General features: G+C 39.8%; 1 protein-coding gene across 7 annotated transcripts in view; it reads right to left on the bottom strand.

The window, feature by feature from the left end:
- The window catches only part of SLC18B1 (solute carrier family 18 member B1), a 32,141-nt gene extending 30,012 nt beyond the window's left edge, over positions 1-2,129 (bottom strand). For 3 of the 7 annotated variants that reach the window (XM_033235420.1, XM_033235418.1, XM_033235419.1), the window contains exons 1-2: positions 1,874-2,128; positions 211-350 (exon numbers count right to left, since the gene is read on the bottom strand). In XM_033235420.1, coding sequence (XP_033091311.1) covers positions 211-350; positions 1,874-1,916 — 183 coding nt within the window. In that variant the 5' untranslated portion in view covers positions 1,917-2,128. Of the gene's footprint in view, positions 1-210; positions 351-1,677 lie in introns of those variants that run through there. The other 4 variants (XM_033235422.1, XM_033235417.1, XM_033235415.1 and 1 more) reach the window with 4 other exon arrangements.
- Between the last annotated feature and the right edge of the window lie 11,054 nt (positions 2,130-13,183).

The following is a 13,183-nucleotide window of genomic DNA, read 5'->3' as shown; positions in this document are numbered from 1 at the left end:
GCACACCCTGCACAGCCCAAAATCCGTTAAACCTGGAGTCACCACAGCACATGTCTCTTGCAAGGACAAGGTTGGGGGTAGGGTCACAGATTAACAGCATCTCAAATACAGAACAAAATGGAGTCTCTTATATCTACTTCTTTCTATATAGACACAGTAACAGTCTGATCTCTTTCTTTTCCCCACACTAAGGATTTAAAAATGTCTTACCTCCTTGGGGAAAAAGGGTCCAAGTATAGAATAGCACATCATGGAACCTAAGTTCAAGGAAGCTGTCGATATCTGTACAAAAACCTGTTCTCTCGAAAGCCACCTGGGAGTCTCTCCTGCACCTCCTGCAGGATCATCACCTTGAATGCAAACATGCAGCAATTAGGCATATAATTGAGACTACTGATCAAAGTACACAAATGTGATTTCTGTGCACATATGTTGCACTCTGAAGATATCATTTGCTGAGCTTAGGGCTATTTTGAATATAGTACATTTGATCAAACGGAACACAATCCTTGTACATTACTGCAGTTTTGAAAACATACTGCTTTCATTTACATACTATTCTCTACTAGAATTTAAATGCAGAAATCATCAAGCTATCTGATTTGTTTCGCCTTCACTTTAAAGCATGTTTCTCTGGTCTTTAATAACCCTTCAAGAAAGATGAGGTGGCAGGGTGATCTCCAAAGGGTGATGCTGTCTGAAGCATAATGTCTTTATTTTCTCAAGTTACTTGAATCATATGCTACATGAACTCAATGTTTCAAGCATGTAATGTTAACTTATTAAGATTTCTGGCCCGGCGCAGTGGCTCACGCCTGTAATCCCAGCACTTTGGGAGGCTGAGGCAGGTGGATCATGAGGTCAGGAAATAGAGACCATCCTGGCTAACACGGTGAAACCCCGTCTATACTAAAAATACAGAAAAATTAGCTGGGCGTGGTGGCGGGCGCCTGTAGTCCCAGCTACTCGGGAAGCTCAGGCAGGAGTATGGCGTGAACCCGGGAGGCCGAGGTTGCAGTGAGCGGAGATCGCGCTACAGCACTCCAGCCTGGGCGACAGAGGGAGACTCTGTATCAAAAAACCAACCAACCAACAAACAAAAAACCCACAAAGATTTCTAAGGCAATATTGAAGTCAAATGAAGTGTAAGTAGGAGAAAACAAGCGAAATCATTCAGCTGGTGAATTAATATTTACAATGGTATGCTTCTGGATAGACAAGTCTCAAAATTCGCAAATCAATACTTTTCTTACCCTAATTACTAGTCTTTTGCATCAGCTAATTTAACACTTATTTCCAGGGCTAAATTGTCATTTAAAAACACTAAATCAATTACTCAGAGTTCCAAATATCCAAGCAAATCCATCAGCCATTTATAAATTAAACTGTTTTCAGGAAAAACTTAAGAAAAATATATTTGCTTTGCTCTATTTGTCAGAGGTTGCCATTGTAGTCCAGAAGGAAAAAAAAAAAAAAAATCTGTGCAATATGAGGAGGTCTTATGAATCTTTGTAAAATGTAGTAGATGAGAAAGGGAAATGAAAGCTAAAAACAAAGGCAACAACACTGTGTACTTGAAAGGTAACGTTTTACATTTGCCTAATGGCATACTTATTTGAATGCGGTAAACACACAGTACTTAAAAGCAGAGGCATAGGTTAGAAAGTCATTAGATACCGTGACACATATCCAGTCCTGGAACTTTGCCCCGTCCAGAGAGAAAAGAAACGCTGGCCCGAACCCCACGATCAGGCCCCAGCCTTTTCCAATCTCTCGAAACGAATCAAGCTAAAAGCAATTCAATCGTTGCTAAAGAGACAGGCCCGAAGCCGCCGCTGGGCTCCGGGCTCCCGGCCAAGCAATTCACGGTCACCTCCTGGTGCGCGTGGGCCCTCCAGATCACCCGGCGCGTCCATCCCCGGTGCGTGGACTCCGGCGCCCCACCTCCCGGGTTCAAGCCACGTCCTTGGACTCGACCTCCAAGGAGCCACTGGCACTCCGGCCGGAGACCGCTGCTCAGCTGGAACCTGGCATTCCCGACTCCCTGTGGGCAGCGATCCGCCCAGCCCGGAGCTCCGCAAAGCCTTCTAGGACTCTTGAGTTCCCGGGAGGCGGCCAGGGGCGGGGCACGGGTGAAGCAAGGCTCCTTTTTTTTTTTTTTTTTGCCCCCCCCATTATCTTAATCCACCACCTCAGCTGCTATATCATGGTGTCCTTTTTTATTCTGTGAGAGAGAGAGAGTGAAAAAAGATGAGTCTATATTCCATACAGTTGTACCCCCTCTATCTTAAAATAAGTTCAATTTATTCCTACGAAACGAAAGAAAGGAAGCTTATGTAGAAACAGAAAAGGTAGGGAGTAGGTCAACTGAAATACACCAAAGTGAATTAGAAAATTAGGTTTATACAGGACCTTTGAAAGAGTGAATTATTTTTCACAGTGGGTAAATGCGGTAGTGTTCGTAATTATTGAAGCCAGACACTATTGAACTGGAAATGAATTAACCAATATGAAGCACCTGTAGTCGAAAATATTTGCAAGAATACTAATGAATATTTAGGAAGCATGGTGACGTGGCTAGGAGTGCGACCTCTGGAGGCAGGTGCCAGGGTTTCAAGTCAGAGCACTTACAGGCTGTATGTAACTTTGGACGACAAAGTCAGTTTATCTGTACAACTGAGATTATAATGTTTATCTTGTAGGGTGGCTGTAAGCATTGGCGATAAAGTGTGTTAGTAGCTAGCACATGAACATGATGGCTACTACCTTACTCTCACACTCACAGTTTTCTTGCACAAAAAATAGGTTTCACTTATTTTCACCTTTTTTACTATTTGGGAAGTGTTAAATCTTGAGGACTGGCTGGGCGCGGTGGCTCATGCCTGTAATCCCAGCACTTTGGGAGGCCAAGGTGAGCAGATCACCTGAGGTCAGGAGTTCTAGACCAGCCTGGTCAACATGGTGAAACTCCGTCTGTACTAAAACTACAAAAAAAAAAAAAAAATAGCTGGGCGTGGTGGCGGGCACCTGTAATCCCAGCTTCTCAGGAGGATGAGGCAGGAGAATCGTTTGAGGCAGAGGTTACAGTGAGGCAAGATCCGAAAGAATTGTGTGAGGGTGGCTTTATCGACTGAGAATCTGCCTCAGATCCACTGTACAAGGTTGATTCCAATACGTGGGGTGGTGGATAGTAAATTTGTAATTACTGCGCCACTTCAATCCAGCCTGGGTGAAAAAGTGAAACTCCTTAAATAAATAAATAAATAAATAAATAAATAAATAAATAAATAAATAAATAAATGTTTAAGGACTGGGAAATTCTTGATTTGAAGCCAAACCAAAACAGAAGACTGAATTACCACTTTGTGCCAGGCATTATGAATTTAAAGGTGAATGAGCCCCATCCAGACTCCGCCCTCAAGTAGCACACCTTCTAGCAGATGAAATTCACACTCATTAATAATCTACTATAATGCAATCGGTTGTATACAAACATATTGCAAGAACCATTTACTTTGGCAAATGAGTCCTGGATGACTTCCTGAGGAAGTAATGTTACCTTGATTCTTGAAGGTTATGTAAAAATTCCCCAGTGGGCGAGTTGTGAAGGAGAACCTGGAGAACCACTCTGAACAGAAAGTTCCACTCTAGGCTGGGCGCGGTGATTCATATCTGTAATCCCAGCACTTTGGGAGGCCCAGGTGGGCGGATCACAAGGTCAGGCAGGAGATCGAGACCATCCTGGCCAACATGGTGAAACCCCATCTCTACTAAAATACAAAAAATTAGCCAGCGTGGTGGTGCTCGCCTGTAGTCCCAGGTACTCAGGAGGCTGAGGCAGTGGAATCACTTGAACCAGGAGGTGGAGGTTGCAGTGAGCCGAGATCGCACCACTGCACTCCAGCCTGGCAACAGAGCAAGACCCTGTTAGAAAATAAGAAAAGAAAAGAAAAGAAAAGAAAAAAGAAAAGAAAAGAAAAGAAAAGAGAAAAGAAAAGTTCCATTCTAGCAAAGGTTCCCTAAAGTAGCCTTATGAAATCTTTATGATCTAACCCCTGACAGCTTCTCCAATCTCATTTAACTCTATGCTTTCTCTTCAATCTAACATCTGTAGAGGGAAATTTTCTTGAATGATTTATTTGATGATTACATTTCCTCTTTTATTTTCTTTCTAGACTGTGCTTTATGTGGATGTTGGGTCACCCAAACTGGTCTTCTTACTTATTTCTCTTTTTCTTCTCTCTCTCTTTTTTTTTTTTTTTTTAGACAGGGTCTCACTCTGTTGCCCAAGCTACCACTACCATGATACTATCATGGCTCACTGCAGCCTCAACCTCCTGGGCTCAACTGATCCTCCCACCTCAGCCTCCTGAGTAGGTGGGACTACAGGCATGTGCCACCGCGCCTGGCTAGTTACTTTTTTTTTTTTTCCCTCCATCTTATAGGAAGTATCCCTAACTGTACCTTGCCATCTGAATTTTTGTCAACCGAATCTTGCTAACTGAATGTTTCGTTTCTGTTGCCATCTAGTTCCTTGTATCTCCATTCTCATTCCTCTCCCCATTTGCAATCATTCTTGCATGTTTAATGCAAATCTGGTTCTTTATGTTCTTGTGTGTCCATCTATTTTTAATTTACATCAAGGCTATTCATATCCCTATCCTCCTCTCTTCCTCTAATCTCTACCTGTCATTCTCCCTTCAGCTCATCAGTTTTATAATCAAATATATTACTGTGTTAGTTTTCTGAGGCTGCTGTACCAATCACCACAAATTTGGTAGCTTAAAACAAGGTCCTGGAAGCCAGAAGTTCAACATCAGTTTCACTGAGCCAAAATCAGGTGTCAGCAGGATCATGTTCCCTCTAGAGGCTCTAGGGAAGAGTCTGTTTCTTGCCCCTTGAAGCTTCTAGTGACTATTGGCACTTTGTGTCGCATCACCCTAATCTCTGTTTCTGTGATCACTGTGCCTCTTCTGTTCTGTGTGTAATCTTTGTTTGCCAGTCTCTTGTAAGGATATTTTGAATGAATTTAGGGCCCACCTAGATGATCTCTTCATCTCAAGTTCTCCAATTTAATCACATCTGCACAGACCCTTTTTTTCACATAAGGTAACATTTATAGGCTCCAGGGATTAGGATGTGGATGTAACTTTGGAATCCATTATCAGCCTACCACAATTATCTATTCATACACATATATACACATATAGAGTATTTTTTTCTTTACAAACTAAAATGGAGTAATATGGTCTTTGTTAAATGCCACCTCCTCAGAGAAATTCAGTCTTTTTTATTATTTATTTATTTAATAATAGAGACGAGGTTTCACCATGTTGCCCAGGTTGGTGTCAAACTCCTGGACTCAGGCAATCCATCTGCCCTGGTTCCCCAAAGTGCTGGGATTACTGATTACTGCCGTGAGCCTCCACACCTGACCAAGAAATTCATTCGTTTTTGTTTTTCTTTGAGATGGAGTTTCACTCTTGTTGCCCAGACTGGAGCGCAATGGCGCCATCTTGGCTTACCTCAACCTCTGCCTCCTGGGTTCAAGTGGTTCTCCTGCCTCAGCTTCCCGAGTAGTTGAGATTACAGGCATGCGCCACCATGTCCGGCTAATTTTGTATTTTTAATAGAGACGGGGGTTCTCCATGTTGGCCAGCCTGGTCTTGAACTCTCGACCTCCAGTGATCCGCCTGCCTCAGCCTCCCAAAGTGCTGGGATTACAGGCATGAGCCATCTCGCCCGGCTAAGAAATTCATTGTTATCCCCTTATCCAAATACAGCCCCAGTCATCCTTTGTCCTTTCACCTTTCTATTTTTCTTCCTAGCACTTCTATCAGTCAGGGTTCCCTGTTGCTAATTTAAAAAAGCAACGTTGGCTAATTTAAGCAGAAAATGAATTTATCATTGATTATTAGGTAACACATAGTATCATCAGGAGGATCACGCATACCACTTAGAGGCTAAGTGCCTAAAGTCACACCACCTAAGTGGTCCAGTAAGCATGGCACTGCAACCCTGCTGGACGTACATCTCCAGCACATGCCGCCAATACCACTGGAGCCAGGTATAAGACACTGTAGTTAGAATACCATCCCCACTCCTCAAGAATGCTGCCATTCTCACCAGAAGAGATTTTAGGTGGTGCTGGCTTCTTCCACTCACTTGCTTCCACTGCATATCAAGACCCGATGTGTTTGAAGTCAGGCAGTAAAAAGTGTCCAACTACGTTCTTCTTTTTCAAGAGTGGTTTGAATATTTTGGTTACTTTGAATTTCTAGAGAAATATCACAGTTAGCTCTCATATTCTCCAAACAACCTGGTGGAATTCTTACTGGTATTTTTTTGACTCCATGTATCAATTTGGGGAGAACTGATATTGAATCACTATTAAGCTTTTAATCCATGAACACAGTATATCTCTCCAATTATAAAGATATTTCTTTCACAACATTTTCACATTTTTCACGGTGTAGGTATTATATGCCTCATGTTAAATTTATTCCAAAATACCTTAGTTTTAGAAGCTACTAAAAATGGTATTTTTACATTCAAATTTCCAACAATTTGTTGATTATATATAAAAGTAAATGAACTTTTGTATGAATATGGTATCCTGCAATCTTGCTAAATTCCCTCCTTAGTTCTAGTCATTGTTATATAGATTCTATTAGATTTTCTACATAAACAATTATGCCATCTATGAATAGAGTTTTACTTCTTCCTTTTTGAAATGTACGCTTTTGTTTCTTTCACTTATTTTATTGCACTGAGTAGGATGCCCAGTAAAATGGTGAATAAATGTGGTGGGAATGAGAGCCTCACTTTGTTCCCAATCTCACAGGAAAAACACTTGGTCTTCCACTTTTAAGTATGAAGTTAGCTGTAGATTTTTCACATGTGCCTTTCAGAAGATTAAGGATGCTACCTTCTATTCCTAATGTGTTGAGAAATTTTAAAATGAATTTGTGTTAAATTTTATCAAATAGTACTTCTGCGTCTATTGTACATGACTTTTCTTCTTTATTCTGTTAATATAATAAATTACACTGATCAATTGTCTAATGTTAACCTTGCATTCTTGAGATAAATCTTGCTTGGTCAAGATGTGTTCTCTTTTTTATATATTGCTGCATAAATTTGCTAATATTTTGTTAAAGATTTTTTTGTATACGCTTATGAGTAATGTTGATCTGTAATTTCTTTTTATTTTCTTTTGTCAGGCTTTGGTAGTAAGTAATTCTGCACTCATAAAACAAGTCAAAAACTTCCCCTTCTCCAGTATTAACATGTATTAATTTGAGAAGATAGTCTACTTACATATAAGGTAAGTATTGATGGGATTGGGTTTATGTCTACCATTTTACTATTTGTTTTATATCTTCCCATCTTTTTTTATTCATTTGTTTCTCTTTTTTTAACCTTATTTTGGCTTTTTTGGGAAAAAAAGATTTTGAAATTCCATTGCAATTTATATGTTATCATTTTAGCTATAATTCAACTATTTTTAGTCGTTGCTTAGGGATTACAATACACACATTCTTAACTCTCCTGGTCCACTTAGAGCTAATATTGTAGCACTTCATGTAAAATGTAAGAACCTTGCAGATTGTTAAGACTCATACAGATGGCCTTACCCAGCAGCCACCTCTTCTCCGTTCATCCTTCATTCTTAGTTGTCATACACATTATATCTATGAAGACACAAAGTTCATCATGCAATATTATAATTTTTACTTTAGCCATATGTACTGTTTAATCAAAAAGAAAAATATTCTGAACTTTACTCACATATTTACCATTTTCAGTGATCTTCATTCCTTCTGGAACATCTAAATTTTCCATCTGGTATCATTTTTCTTCAACACGAGTAACTTTCTGTAACATTTCTTCAAGTATGAGTCTTTTGGTGATTAGTTCTGTTAGTTTTTGTTTAGCTCTGAATGTCATAATTTTGTCTTTGTTCTGGAAGGGCCTTTCATTGAATATAGAAATATGGGTAGAAAGTTGTCTTTCAGCCCTTTCAAGATGTGATTCTGTTATCATTTGGCTCCTATCTTTTGAGAGAAATTAGTGGAATTTTGTATTATTGGTTTCCTGTATGTAATACATCTTTGTTCCCCCTAAATGCTACTGTAATTTTATCTTTGAGTTTTAATATCTCACTTATGATATGCCTAGGTGTGTATACGTGTGTGTATTTATTCTTCTTGCGGTTCACTGAGCTTCTTGAATCTGAATTTATGTGTATCACCAAATTTGGGAAGGTTTTGAACATTATTTTCTTTCTTTCTCTCTCTCTCTTTTTTTTTCTTTGAGATGGAGTATCGCTCTTGTTGCCCAGGCTGGAGTGCAGTGGCGTGACCTCAGCTCACTGCAACCTCTGCCTTCCAGGTTGTAAGCGCTTCTGCTGTCTCAGCCTCCTGAGTAGCTGAGATTACAGGAATGCTCCACCATGCCCAACTAATCTTGTATTTTTAGTAGAGATGGAGTTTAACCAAGTTAGTCAGGAGTTCAACTTGGTCAACCAAATTTAACTAAGTTGAACTCCTGACCTTATGATCCACCTGCCTCAGCTTCCGAAAGTGCTGGGATTACAGGCATAAGCCACCGTGCTACTCTATGTATGTGTAGTTCGGGGTTCAGCCAGAGATTGAGGCAGAGTATACATGGAAAATTCTGGTTTTCCCCTCTCTGGCTCTTTCCTTTCTAGGATTTCCTCACTTTCTTCAATGTCCAGTGCCATGGTTATTCTAAACTCTTGTGATGGTTAATACTGAGTGTCAACTTGATTGTATTGAAGGATACAAAGTATTGATCCTGGGTGTGTCTGTGAGGGTGCTGCCAAAGGAGATTAACATTTGAGTCAGTGGGCTGGGAAAGGCAGACCCACCATTAATCTGGGTGGGTGGGCATCATCTAATCAGCTGCCAGTCTGGCTAGAATATAAGCAGGTAGAAAATGTGAAAAGAGAAACTGGCCTAGCCTCTCAGCCTGTATCTTTCTTCCATGCTGGATGCTTCCTGCCCTTGAACATTGGACTCAAAGTTCTTCAGTTTTGGAACTCAGACTGGTTCTCCTTGCTCGTCAGCCTGCAGATGGCCTATTGTGGGACATTGTGATTGTGTGAGTTAATACTTAATAAACTCCCCTTATACATATGGTTCGGGTGCAGTGGCTCATGCCTGTAATCCCAGCACTTTGGGAGGCTGAGGTGGGTGGATCACCTGAGGTCAGAAGTTTGAGAGCAGCCTGGCCAACATGGTGAAACCCCGTCTCTACTAAAAATATAAAAATTAGCCAGGCATGGTGGTGCATGCCTGTAATCCCAGCTACCCAGGACGCTGAAGCAGGAGAATCGCTTGAACCCAGGAGGCAGAAGTTGCAGTGAGCTGAGATCATGCCATTGCACTCCAATCTGGGCAACAGAGCAAAACTCTGTCTCAAAAAATATACATGTATATACAAAATATATACATTATATTTTATGTTGTATGTTATATACATATATGTATATATACGTATATATGTATACATATATACGTACACATATATACGTATGTATACATATATGTATATACATACAACATAAAATATAATATATAACATATAATATATTATAATATATGTTATATATGTTATATATATAAATATATATATTCCATTAGTTCTGTCCTTCTAGAGAACCCTAATACAACTCTGTTCTCTGGTTTTTAAGGCATTACAACTGAGTTGTTTACAACTGTTTCCATTACAACTATTAGTTGTTCCATGTAGCACTGACTAAGGGTGTCCTCATGCTAACACTCATAAAAATGGAAAATAAGCCAGTGTCATTCCTTCCTCTCAGTGTTGGTCCCCACATCTATCCCCAAATTCTGTCTGCTTTTGGTCACTCTCCAGTGTCTTCAGGTAGTTATTTTTTATTTTGTTACATTTTCAGAGTTACATTAGTTATCCGCAAGAAGGATAGTCTTGCAGAACCTCCTACTAATTAATATTTGTTGTATTTTATTAAACAAATAATCTGTGATGGATTGGGTGAAAAATCCTCAGATAGATAGTCATTTTGTAAAGCACTACCTGAAGAGACTATTGATGAGGTCCTATAACCAAGACCCCTGAAACTATTCCATTCCTACCATTCCCTAGACCTGACTGCTCAAACAAACCGTTTTATTCTTACTATTCCCTAGACCTGGCTGCTCAAACAAACTGTTCTATTCTCTGAGCCATCCAGTACATTTTCAACAAATTCATTTTTTAAATGTTGGCCACAGCTCATTCTGCTGCTTGCAAAGAATTATCACTGACACAGTATTATTCAAATCTTCTACAATGAACATGCTTACTTGTTCTAATATTTAAAAAGCAATAGCTGTTATTTACAAATAAAGACATCATCTGTAAGTTGGAGACATAGGAGGGAAGCGGGCATTAACTACAGCTCATAGTCATGTGGATAAAGTCAAGTGAAATCAGAAAACTAATATAGCAGACAGCATAGATGTTCAACATTTACTAACAGTGAAAATTGTTTGAAAATAATGATGTAGAATACTGAAACCGAAAAAGTGCTTAAGGGTATCTCGTATAATCGCCTACTTCATTTTGCAGATGAAGTACCTGAGATCCAGAGATTAGAAGTCTCTTGACCAAGGCTACAGAGTCAGAAAATGGTAGAGAGGAGAATCTACATCAACGAGTCCTTGAATCACCAGTCTGCCCTTCACATTCATTTGTAGCGTTAGAACCAGTTATAAAAATAGGACTTTTTTTTTTTTTTAATGTAGTTTCAGTTATAAGGATAGGAGTGGTACTGGCTTCATTCTAATGATTCCCTAATAAGAAGTGCAGGCATCAAATACATTTTAGAGCATCAGGACCCATTTTCAAAAGAAATGTTGCACAGATAACAGCAGAGAAAGCAGCAGAGAGGGCTGGAGTCTCACCCACACAAACTCTCTTTGTATCCTAAGAGAATCAATTTAATGTTAATTTAAGCTTTGCTCTACCCGCCACTACTCTTTATTTCATTTATAAATTACTGTGTAGTGGCCAGGTGCGGTGGCTCATGCCTGTAATCCCAACACTTTGGGAGGCTGATTCGGGTGGATCACCTGAGGTCAGGAGTTTGAGACCAGCCTGGCCAACGTGGTGAAACCCTATCTCTACTAAAAATACAAAAATTACCCAGGTGTGGTGGCAGGTGCCTGTAATCCCAGCTACCGGGAGTCTGAGGCAGGAGAATTGCTTGAACCCGGGAGGCGGAAGTTGCAGTGAGCCAAGATCGTGCCACTACACTCCAGCCTGGATGAAAAAGTGAGGCTCCATCTCAAAAAAAAAAAAAAAAAAACTGTAGTTGGTTTATAATTAGTTTATTTATAAAAATCAGCCAGGTTTGGTGGCAGACGCCTGTAATCCCAGCTACACAGGATAATACTTATAAAGTATTATCTCTAATTATATTCCATAGTATGTTTGTTTAGTTTCCATGAACTCTAAGTCAGCCCTGTAGTGTGTTACAGTACCCAAGGGTTCTGGGTAACATCTGGTAGCAAAAAAAAAAAAAAAACAGAAGTGGATGCTTGGGCACAGTGGAGTTCAATATTGGCCTGTGCAACATAGCAAGATCCTGTCTCTAAAGAAAGAAAGAAAGAAAAAAAGCCACCAGATAAAAACTACAAAAAAACCAGGTGAAGATACATTCTTACTGAGACTTGTGAAAACTTAGATGATAATTACACAAAACCCTCCAAAAATATAAGCTATTGGCACAGGCTTCATACTTAGGTATACAATCATCTAACCCCATTCTCCCCTACAACCTTGTTTTCACTTAATAAACATGTTAACTTTACAAGCTACTACCGACAGCCTTTATTGGTCTATTCCACTCTTGCTAATCCATCTGCTTTCTTATTTTCTGGTTTTTTTCTCTCTTTGCTACTTCTCTTTTTCCTTTAATTCTTCCTTTGATGTAATGGGATTCTATTCAACTCTTTCTTCAGCTATGACTAATTTTTCTTCAGTATGTTTAAAACTACATGGTATAATAAATGAGAGTTAAGCCTATATGTTCCTGAGTTGCAGCAGTATAGTATTTTTAAATTTTTTCTCCTATTTCTTATCACTCATCCATCGTATTTAGTTTCTACTCTCTACTCCAAAGGTAGGGACACTTGAAGTTTTCAAATTAAAAGTGATTTCCTGGGATGCTCAAAGCTTCCAACTAACTCACAACAGATGCTAATTTATTACGGTAGTCCTCAACATGGCTTTCCTTTAAGTATGACATCTACCCAAGAGGCTTTTTAAAATTTTGTTTATTTTTTTTGAGATGGAGTTTTGCTCTGTGGCCCAGGCTGGAGTGCAATGGCGTGATCTCGGCTCACTGCAACCTCCGCCTCCCGGGTTCAAGCGATTCTCCTGCCTCAGCCTCCTGAGTAGCTGGGATTACAGGCGCCCACCACCACACCCAGCTAATTTTTGTATTTTTAGTAGAGACTGGGTTTCACCATGTTGGCCAGACTGGTCTCAAACTCCTTACCCCGTGACCCGCCCGCCTCAACCTCCCAAAGTGCTGGGATTACAGGCTGAGCCAGAGCACCCGGCCCCAAGAGGTTTCTTTAATCTTCTTTCACTCAGTGAATTCATTCAGTACACATGTGTTTAGCCTCCAATATGCAATTCACTGTACTAAGTGCTGGATGGTTTAGGACAGGATAAAGGTAATATTTAAGAACTTTTCCATGTATTTTCATGTTAAGTTCTTTATAAGGTAAATTACTTTACAGGCATAGTGGTAAACACTTTAAATGCCTATCTCATTTAATCCTCACAGAAATATTATAGCATTACCACCATTTTACTAGCTCAGAAAGAAAATAGCTTGCCGAAGGTCACAAAGTAAGCTGGAATTTTAACCCTGTACAGTTGGGTCCTCCTGACCACTCCATGATATAAAATCATGATTATGTCTCAGCCCGGTTTTTCTCTCCAGCTCTGGTCTTCCAAGTAAGTTTTTTTGCAGTTCATTTCAAAAATGCTTTCTTTCATTTGATCATTCTATATCTCCTCCTTCTTTGTCATCTGTTATGAGTTGAACTGTGTTCCCTCAAAATTCACATGTTGCAATCCTAACACCTTCTACTTCAGAATAAGACCTGATTTGGAATAGGTT

The sequence above is a fragment of the Trachypithecus francoisi genome, unplaced genomic scaffold (genome assembly GCF_009764315.1).
Source record: "Trachypithecus francoisi isolate TF-2019V2 unplaced genomic scaffold, Tfra_2.0 Lachesis_group15, whole genome shotgun sequence".
Classification (NCBI taxonomy): Eukaryota; Metazoa; Chordata; class Mammalia; order Primates; family Cercopithecidae; genus Trachypithecus; species Trachypithecus francoisi.
This window is presented reverse-complemented; position numbering and strand designations above follow the sequence as displayed.